Genomic DNA, 9,183 nt, shown 5'->3' with positions numbered 1-9,183 from the left:
GGTCTCGCATCATCGTCACCCCGTGGGTCGGCCGGTTAGAGTATATCAGCGAACGCTTATCGAGCAGATCCGCGGACGCTTCGAGCGTGTTTGTCACGACGATGTTCGTGCCCAGGACGTTGATGCGGACAATGTCCGAGCCTACAGAGAGTCAGTGGATGAATTCCAGAGAATGTCAAAGCACGCACCATACTCTTCGCTCCACTGCCGGTACCCCTTGTAAGAAGGCTCATCGGGGACCTTCAGGTTTCCGATGATAGGCCAGCCGCGTGGCCCTGGCGGATGAGGCGGGAGACGTCGTCTGGTGGTGTAAACATAGAGCGCGAATACCGAGGCGAAAGCTGCGATGTAGAACACGATAGTCAAGGAGTCGGCAACCATCTGACCTCGCTGAGAAGGGAGGCAAGTTTTTATCCTGGTGTACGTCAATTAAGCATTGGGAATAGTATATATTACCGTGTGCAATAGCAGCTAAAAGATCCGAAGACATTTGAGAACACATGCACCCTGCTCACATCAGACACCTGAACCATGCCTGAGCGTTAGAAACCGGACCACAGAAGATGTAGCTTATTATCATGCGCACCGTCTTCCAATGGTATGCCTCCCACGGAGGGGCACGCCACAATCTGTAGCTTGGCGTGTCCACGTAGCGGTGAGTATTTCGTCGAACCTTTAGCCACGTTCGGAGTAAGAAAGGGAAAATTAAGTCCACGAGATTGAGTTCGTACCCACCCTGTCCACGACACAGCCAGACGATCGATGATCACTGACACTGCCCGACCCTCTTAAAGATCTTATGGCATTCTCGTGCTCAAGTGACCCGTCACGGTGCTTTCGTGATACGAAATGTCAGTTTGACACACATCGTCTTGTCGACTAGCAAGATAACTCTCCTCCGACTGTACGCGTGGGACAGAGTAGAGTATCTTGGTGACGAGAAAAACGGCCCATCTGAGGCTACGGTACCTGAATCCCGGGCACTTGGCACAGTGGTAGCGCGCACGCTTTGCATCTTGCAGTTGCTATGCGATTGCGTGAGGTCGGGAGTTCAATCCTCCCAGTGTCCATTTTGCTGGCGGCGACGTGCCTCATCTGCATAACGAGATATCTACCCAGTTTGTGCACCGGAGCAGTTTTGGATGGCATTTGCATGGCCTCGATCGGATACGACCATGCGATCCGCGAAGTAACCCTAACCCATGCAATGACGCATCCCTGCGCGCCAGCCATGGCCGCACCTGCGCTCATGATCATCTACCACCACCATGGGTGGTGCACACACCTCGTTTCGCATCTGCACGCCCTGCTCCTCAGCACACCTTGACCACAGCTCATCCTGAACATTTTCTTCAGCCCACACCGACGTGCCTGAGCGTCCGAATGATGAACGTCCCCGACACCGACCCGCCGGCGCACCACGCCAACGCAGACGCGACAGCGTTCCAAAATCCATGGCCGCCCAAGTCGCTGCTCGCTTCGCGTCAGGTCTTCGCGCAGTTCCCACTCGCCCTCGCGAAGCGCATCGAGGGGTACGACATCAAGCACATCCGCGTCGTGCGCCCGGACTTTGGGGCGCGCACGCCGGACGAAGGGAGAATCAAGGCGACGTGGCTCGGACATGCGGTGCGTAGTGTTTGTGGCCTTACGTACGTTTGTGAGCTCACAGGACAGGATCTCAGGGCTTCATAGTCCAGCTTCCGCAAGTCGCAGAGCTCGACCCCGTCCGGATCCTGTTCGATCCCATCTGGTCTGAACGTGCCTCGCCGCATCAGGCCGCAGGTCCGCGAAGAAGGCTGCCGCCGCCTTGCGACCTCGACCAGCTTCCGGACTTTCAGTACGTCGTCACAAGCCACAACCAGTGAGCCGGCTGCTTCGTGTGGTCTCTCTGCTTGCGTCTTACAGGACAGCTCGGTGTTCGTGCAGCTATGACCACCTAGATTGGCCCACGATAGAGCGCATATACAAGATGAAGGGCGAGCATGTCACATTTGTCGCTCCTCTCGGACTGGAATCGTGGTTTCGCAGCGGCGGCATACCCGTAGAACAGATCGTCGAACTAGACTGGCACGAAAGTGCAGAGCTGCGTGCTAGCGAGAGGCACCCAACTGTCAAGTTTATATGTGCGCCCGCACAGCATGGCAGTGGTGAGTGCCCTCACTCGGCATGATCAACGGCGCGGGTTCTAATTGGCAGCACCAGGCAGAAGCTTATTTGATCAGAGATCGACGCTGTGGGCTAGCTGGGTTGTACATCAAGATATTGGAGATGGGAGGAGGGCAGCTGTATACCACGCGGGGTAAGCTGCTCCTTGGAAGGGGCGTCGCGTCTTGACTAACTAGAATCGCCAGAGACACCGGCTACATGACGCATGGGGGGCCTTGCCCAGCATTCGCTGGTACGTCTGCGGCTCTGATGATCTCGCGAGGCCATGCTGACTTTGGTTGCAGAGATTGGAGAGAGGTACGGACCGTTTGACATGGCAATGATACCCATCTGGCGCGGCGGTTCACTTTCGTTCATAGCCGCAATGGGCCTCCGGGTGCGTGGCTGTCTCCTCCCTTCCCTGTTGTTCTGCCGCCCTTACACTGCCGCGCACTTCGCAGCTGGTCTCGACTGAGCTCATAGACGGCCTGCACGCGTCGCCGGCGCACGCCGTGCGCTTGCACAAGGACATTCGGTCGCGGCACAGCATAGGGATGCACTTTGCGACGTTCGCAGGGTCGGACGGAGAGGCGCGGGAGCCTGTTGCAGAATTAGTAGCGGCAAAGGAGAAGCAGCACGTTGGGGACTGGCACGAGGAGGGCGGGTTTGGTGTTATCGACATCGGAGAAACAGCTGCTGTCGCTGTGGAGTGAGCTGGCGTGTCGGAGCTCTCTGGTTTGCTTGGATCTGCCTTGGCTACTCTGGAGCATTGTTATTTTCCTGAACTGGGTTAGTCATTTGGGGTCATATTGGAACGCTTCATGCTGAGACCACCATGAGGTGGCATGGAACGTTTCGGCGCGGTATCTGCCGAGGCGAAACTTTTTGACGATGCTAGTTATATGTGCAGTTGAAACAAAAGTAGACAACTGTAGATGATAAGCTACATATCTCAAACGCGATATGCCGGCACTTGACGTCCGCACGATTCTCCTACTGGCCCATTGGATGCCCGAACTGTTACCGCCTCTTATGCTGGCATAAAGGAGCATATGCCCTCTCATACACACCAACGCTATCGGACTCGTGCTTATAGTCTGGTATGAGCCGCCGAACGTGCTGCTATATTGAATCCAGGTCAACATATTGACCGTGCACGTACGCGAGAAATGTCGGCTCACCGCTCTTCGCTTTCCATAACTTCAGGATGACTTACCGTGGCCACTTTCTTAACTACATCTCATGGTAAGCCCGCTCAGTGTCGGCTCATCTCAACTCTGGTTATTCTTCCCGTGACGCGGGGCACATGCGCAGTTCCGACTCCAATGGCCGCACTAGGTGACATATATTTATCGCCGGCATCCTCTCTTAAAGTACGCTCTCTGATAACAGCGAAAAGTTCGTTAAGTGTATCAGAGAACCTCTTACTACTCCAATAACATAAATAGGTGCCGGTGGCGATATACAAGGCCCAATCACTAAGGTGAAGAAGTTTTCCGAGTCTCGCTACAGCAAGCAGACCAGACGAGAAAATGTGAACCTTCACTTCTTGCATCCTGGAGGACATCCTGTGCTCTTTATCAGGTATATTATGGCTTGCTTTGTGCGCTGCTGCTGAAAGACGCATGTCTCAATAATATATGTATGGCCATCGTAGCAAGTGCAGCTGTCATATTTGAGCCGTAGTCGAACCACCATCAGGGAGGACCGACGGAACACTGCTGTCTACAGCTAGCTGCTTTACCCTTCCTGCTCTAGCGCAGCTTGCACCATCGCCGCGTGCGCGGGCGATCGCGGACGGATACAACACCTGAACGGCATCGGCGCACTAGAAATTCATTCATCAATAGCCGTTCTCTCACCGACATCCAAAGAGGCACCCACGATAAGAACCCATCCGTGTACTCCCCGCTCGGTTCAATGACCGCACCATTTGCGTCGATGGCCTTGGTTATGTCGAATGCAGCAACAACGCTGGAGACCGCGATCCAGAGCGACTCATACGCCATGTGACGCCCAGGACAGATACGACGCCCGAAGCCGAAAGCTGCCACCATCGGGTGGCGTACCGTCGAGTCCAGCTCGACGTCCTCTGCATCCGCTGCGTCTGCGCCCGAGCGTGGTCGGAGGAATCGTCGCGGGTTGAAGGCTTCTGGATCGGCGTATGCCTCAGGGTCGTGCAAGATTGCCCTGCACGCTATGTAAGCTAAGTGGAGCTCAGAAAAGGCCTACGAAGCGTACCAAACATTCGCGAGGACAAGCGAGCCTTTTGGGATATAATAGCCCTCATAGATGTCGTCCTTGGTCGACGTGTGCGCCAAGTCTGTTTGGACAGCCGTCAATACCCAGACTGCTCAAATGCAAAAGAGAGGAGACACACTCATAGGGCCGACAGGTCGCCAGCGTAGGCATTCCCTCACGATAGCATGTATCCACGGCAGCGCGTCGTAGTCCGAGAAGTCGGGCAGTCGTCCCTCGCACACCCGGTCCACAGAGTGCTGTGCCTCTTGCAGAACCTCAGGGTGCAATGTCATAGCGAGGAAGAACGTCTCTAGGGTGGATGTGGTCTTCCCATTTGTCAGCAAAATTTCCGACGAACGAACACAAATAGTACCAACCGTGTCTGCTCCACCTGCGCGGGAGAATATTCAGTGAGATTCTGAGCGTGCTATGTTTGTGCAAGCTTACCTATATACATCGAGCCCAGTGTCGCTTTCACGACGTTCTCCGCATACGCAGGGTCCTCATGGCCGAGCATCTTCTCTAGGAGCGGCCTTGCCATGCAGTCTGACGGAATATCATCCCGGGCCTTAAAAACCGTTACTTTAGCTGTGGCTAAACGAGACGATCCAGGGGCTGACTCCCACCTTCATTGCATCAAACGCCGCATTAAACGCAACGTCCACATCTTTCCGCCATTCTCGACCTTGTCTCTTGAATCCAGCACCAGGGAACCATTCTGGAACATATTTCACTGTGAAATTAACAGTTATTAGGATGATGGTAGGCTGAGCAGAGTCCATGTAACGTACGCATGGGAATGAGATCTACCAGGAACGTGCCCGGCACCACACATGCAACAGCGATGTGTACCGCCCGCTCGGCCGCTGCAATGTACGGGTCGTTGCTGTCCTGGATCTCCAGACCGTACGTGTTGGGTAAGATTTGCTGCCCTGCAAAGCTTCGCGATGTTCAGATCGCGATCACCATGTAGAAAACGGCGGATTGGCTCACTATTTGATGCACCTTCGGAAGTCTTCCGGCATTTCAATGAGGTTGCGGAGGAGCTTGAGTGTCGCTTTGATCTCTGTCGGCCGATAGCGCACGATAGCCTGAGGGTGAAATCCTTGAGACGCCCCCTTCCTTAGGTCGCGCCAGTACGAATCATATCGTGCCAGTCCCAGATTCCAGTCGAATCCAACACTAGGCACAATTCAGTAAAATAAATAGGCCGCACGACCGGGTAACATACAGCTCTCTCAGCATAGTAAGACCTGCGTTCGGCCTGAGTCGGTTAGCGATGTGTCTGTGGGAAGGAGCGGAATGTGGCACACCTGTCAGAGTAGATGGCGGACCGAGTCTCCAAGAGTTCGGTTGCGACTTTGAGAGTGTTTGCTATGACGATGTTAGTCCCAAGCATATTCATGCCTAGTATGTCGGAATCTGCTTGGGAATGAGCACCTAGAAAAGGCGGGGAGGTATAATGGAACTTACTATAGTCGTCGCTCCACTGTCTGTACGTGACACACACGGGCTTCTCGATGGGACGCAAGTAGCCAACGAGCGGCCAGCCGCGAGGTCCAGGGAGTTTTGCGAGTCCTCGAGCAGCTGTAGTGCCCGCGAACATGCGGTAAGCTCTCAATAGAATGTAGGTGAGGCATCCAACGCAGAGCGCGGTGCAAGTCGTAGATGTTAGGCTACCCATGGTGGTTGTGGTTGTGATAAGTCGAATGAGTTCATTTGAACGACGTGCGGTCAGTATTTAAACATGTAGTAGGCGTCAACGTACGTCCGGTGGCACGAGGAGAAGACAGTTTGCTGTACAAGCACGCGAGGCGGTTTCAATCTGTCGGTACCACCGGATGTTGACTCGGTAGAGACCAGAGTGATCAATGATGAGAAGATACTATGTCGCTCGGAAGCGCAGTGACTCGCTACGTCGTCGTCGCCGAAGCAGCGCGGAGCAACTCAGGCAATGCAGGCGCTTGTGGGTCCGGCGGAAACATGCCGAAAACGGATAGTGCAAGTGTTGCCTTTGATCGTATGAAGATTGTTGTCGGATAAAACCAGAAGAGTTCGATATAAGTGCGATAAATACGCACGATTCGGTAGGCAAGGGACACAAACGCGCCTGAAAACGAACGAGCGCGTACACGTACAAACGCGTACGAACGCTACGCCGAGCGGCCAAAGTTCGGCGTGAGCAGTCGTGTACATCTGTACGTGCACGCTCTCGCGCGAAAGCTCACGAAAACTCACCAGTAGAAAGTGTACGAAGGCGCATCGTAAGGCAGACGCTCGGCGAGTCACGACTTCGGAAGGCGAGTTCGGTTCGGATTCGCTTGATCTGAGTCATGTAGGCGAAGGTGAGTTAAAAATGCATGCTTTAGCGCGCGTTAGCTCACTTTCCGCTCGAAAGCGAGCTTACAGCGTGGTAAGCGCACGTGTTTTCTTGAGAAAACCTTGACAAAAGTGGCGAATTTGGCACAGTGGTTCTTCGTGCAAAACCGGCCAAAAGAGTAGTAAAACCGGCGGAAAGCTGAGCTTTCAAGCCGTCTTCGATTTTCCCTGGTGAAAACCGGAGAAACTCAGGCGACTTAGGGCCGGCAAGGCCTTCCCCTGCCTGACCCACGGTTACTCGCCATCCACGCAGCGTGCGCGTGCGCGCGATGCAGCCCTCAGGTTTTGTTAGCTACCTTCCCGTATGTGAGGGCGAAGCCAAGCCAAGGACCTGCGCGTTCCCGCCAGACTCGGAGACAATTCGTCAAGTAGCATTCTCCTGGAGCGGCTCGGTAGTCTCTCCGTCTTGCGCCCATAGAGTATGCTCGCATGTCCTGTTTCTGATCGCATACAGACGAGCATTGGCGTGTGGGATGTCCAGGATTGAAAGAGTAGACCCCAAATGCCAGTATAATACAGGCTAAAGTGCAACGAAACGAGTCCACTAATGAGGTGTGATGGCACTACGCAAATGAGGAACGCAGACTAAGGTTTTGGGGTGGGAATGCGCCACAAGACGGTATAAGAGCTGTCGCGGGCTAACAACAAGGAAACATCTGTTTTCCAAGACGTACATGGCAAATTTTATGCAGAACAGGGCCGACGCCGGCGTGTTACTAGAAACATGCGCGGCCATGAGCCCGCAGAAGAATGAAGCGGCAAGGATGGCTACGGCTACCACAACAGACTCGAGGTTCAGAATTCTTCCTCGTTCAGCCATCTTCTCAGCAGCTCCAAGGACTCTATCGGCTTATCGTACGGTGCCTATGGGCGCAGAGAGGAGAATTAGGACGCATGCTACGCCTCTAGCCGCAAAGCTTACCAAGTGCCCAGCGTCATCGATAGTCGCAAAGGTGAATTTACCCGCACTGCGGGTCACACCCGCGACGTGGCCGTCCACGTGCCATTGGCGGAGAGGCTGGCTCCTGAACGCCGCCTGTCCTGTCCACTCCAGAGCGAGCGACATCTCTTCGTTTCCGCGCTATACAGAACAGCGCGTTTGTCAGTTCAATACCCCCACTGCGACAAAAAAAAAACTCACCCAGTTGCAGACAAAGTCGTTCGCGCCGACGTACACCAGCACGCGCACGCCGCGCTCGAGGAGCGCCGCGACGTAGTACTGCGTCGGGAACTCAATATCGAGCGTACGCGCGAACGCCTGTCCGACCGTCCCGGAGTAGCTCGCAAAGTTCTTCACCGCCGGGTCGGCGCCGATAATCTCGCGCACGCTAGATTGGTTCAGGTATGTATCGATATCGCTGCAGACTGGGGGTCAGGAGCGTCGGTCTCGCGTGACGCAAGGGTGGGACGTACCCGATGATCTCGTAGCACAGGGCGTGCCCACCACTAAATGTACGTTAGCCGCTGCACCGCTAAGACGCGTTAGCCGAACATGCCATTTCTTTGTGAGGTCATAGGGGTTGAGTCCTGAAGGCACCGTTGAGCTGCGAGCCATCCTATGCGAGAGCAAATTCTGTACCTGTTGCCATGTACGGTGCCATAATGGATTCTGCACAGAACGCGCTCGCGGTAGAACAGCTAATGCTGTCTTTCCGATCGATGCAAGTGTCTTTGTACCACTTCTCGCAGCGCGAAAGCTATGAGATGACGCATCAGCCAGGAGGTACAGTAGGGTGGATGAAGATGATGTACACGCCGCTTCATATCAACACAAGTTCTGCAGGAAAAGAAGCCGTCAGAGAAAGCAGAGAGCAGACATGTTTGTGATACCCTATGTCTTGCACAGGCGCAAGGGTCACGCTGGTGCATTGAACTTCGTAGTGCCCTCTGAGCATCGATAACCAGTCCGTACATCCATTTCCTGCGCGCAGGAAGATGTTAACCGCACGTTACCAACTCCAAGTGTATATATGTCGACGCACCAATCATGAGAGACTTGAGATTAATCGGTGCTAAACTCGCATCCACTAGCTTGGTATTCTGGTCATAGATCGCAGATCCAAACACGGGAAGATAGCGACCCTATGATGCCAAACGTACTCTAGCTGCCCGTCATACCCCTCGGTTTGCATAGACTTACCCCGTACGATTCACCAGCCAGATGGAATCCTCTGCCTTTGAACTTGCTGAAGTGTTCGAAGAAGATTGCCACGAAAGCAGCGACGTCCTTTGCAGCTTCTTCAGTGGTGCTCTGCACGCAATTAATCAGGATTATCTTGATAGAATAAAACCGCGTCGGCTTACCACAGTCTCTCCGTGGTCGGCGTACGAGAAGCCGACACCGATAGGTTGGTCAATGAAGAATATATTGGAGTGCTCATTTCCACGAATACGGGGTTGAACGAGTATTTCGTGGGG

The 9,183-nt window shown here is 54.2% G+C and overlaps 5 protein-coding genes and 1 non-coding gene across 6 annotated transcripts in view; 2 read left to right on the top strand and 4 right to left on the bottom strand.

The window, feature by feature from the left end:
* Window positions 1-430, bottom strand: part of PHACADRAFT_255229 (uncharacterized protein) — a 2,723-nt gene extending 2,293 nt beyond the window's left edge. Inside the window, exons 1-2 of the mRNA XM_007395255.1 lie at window positions 189-430; window positions 1-141 (exon numbers count right to left, since the gene is read on the bottom strand). The exon at window positions 1-141 is cut by the window's left edge and continues 186 nt beyond it. The gene's annotated coding sequence lies outside the window, so the exon portion shown is untranslated. The remainder of the gene's footprint in view (window positions 142-188) is intronic.
* Window positions 431-717: 287 nt separating this feature from the next.
* On the bottom strand, window positions 718-1,038 carry PHACADRAFT_255228 (uncharacterized protein). The gene has a single exon (XM_007395254.1). The coding sequence runs from the start codon at window positions 1,013-1,015 to the stop codon at window positions 827-829; it is 189 nt and encodes a 62-aa protein (XP_007395316.1). The 5' UTR covers window positions 1,016-1,038; the 3' UTR covers window positions 718-826.
* Window positions 979-1,070, top strand: PHACADRAFT_t84. The gene has a single exon. It is a non-coding gene; the product is annotated as a tRNA-Ala (tRNA).
* Window positions 1,071-1,414: 344 nt separating this feature from the next.
* On the top strand, window positions 1,415-2,958 carry PHACADRAFT_255223 (uncharacterized protein). Its single transcript, XM_007395253.1, has 8 exons — window positions 1,415-1,557; window positions 1,595-1,626; window positions 1,683-1,861; window positions 1,927-2,147; window positions 2,203-2,299; window positions 2,352-2,398; window positions 2,451-2,542; window positions 2,607-2,958. The coding sequence occupies exons 1-8, from the start codon at window positions 1,455-1,457 to the stop codon at window positions 2,856-2,858; spliced, it is 1,023 nt and encodes a 340-aa protein (XP_007395315.1). The 5' UTR covers window positions 1,415-1,454; the 3' UTR covers window positions 2,859-2,958.
* Window positions 2,959-3,703: 745 nt separating this feature from the next.
* Window positions 3,704-6,729, bottom strand: PHACADRAFT_208506 (uncharacterized protein). Its single transcript, XM_007395252.1, has 12 exons — window positions 5,860-6,729; window positions 5,700-5,808; window positions 5,618-5,650; window positions 5,380-5,568; window positions 5,178-5,326; window positions 5,013-5,119; window positions 4,834-4,954; window positions 4,764-4,777; window positions 4,526-4,712; window positions 4,387-4,468; window positions 4,030-4,335; window positions 3,704-3,973 (listed from the first exon to the last, which is right to left on the bottom strand). The coding sequence occupies exons 1-12, from the start codon at window positions 6,068-6,070 to the stop codon at window positions 3,886-3,888; spliced, it is 1,596 nt and encodes a 531-aa protein (XP_007395314.1). The 5' UTR covers window positions 6,071-6,729; the 3' UTR covers window positions 3,704-3,885.
* A 596-nt stretch (window positions 6,730-7,325) lies between these two features.
* On the bottom strand, window positions 7,326-9,147 carry PHACADRAFT_255219 (uncharacterized protein; the record flags this gene model as incomplete). Its single annotated transcript, XM_007395251.1, has 11 exons — window positions 7,326-7,629; window positions 7,688-7,846; window positions 7,907-8,123; window positions 8,179-8,211; window positions 8,262-8,292; window positions 8,345-8,462; window positions 8,518-8,542; window positions 8,596-8,686; window positions 8,748-8,847; window positions 8,906-9,016; window positions 9,070-9,147. Coding segments are annotated over 11 exons (1,032 nt in total), but the record flags the coding sequence as incomplete, so codon positions are not given.
* Between the last annotated feature and the right edge of the window lie 36 nt (window positions 9,148-9,183).

The sequence above is a fragment of the Phanerochaete carnosa genome, assembly GCF_000300595.1.
Source record: "Phanerochaete carnosa HHB-10118-sp unplaced genomic scaffold PHACAscaffold_5, whole genome shotgun sequence".
Taxonomy (NCBI): Eukaryota; Fungi; Basidiomycota; class Agaricomycetes; order Polyporales; family Phanerochaetaceae; genus Phanerochaete; species Phanerochaete carnosa.
This window is presented reverse-complemented; position numbering and strand designations above follow the sequence as displayed.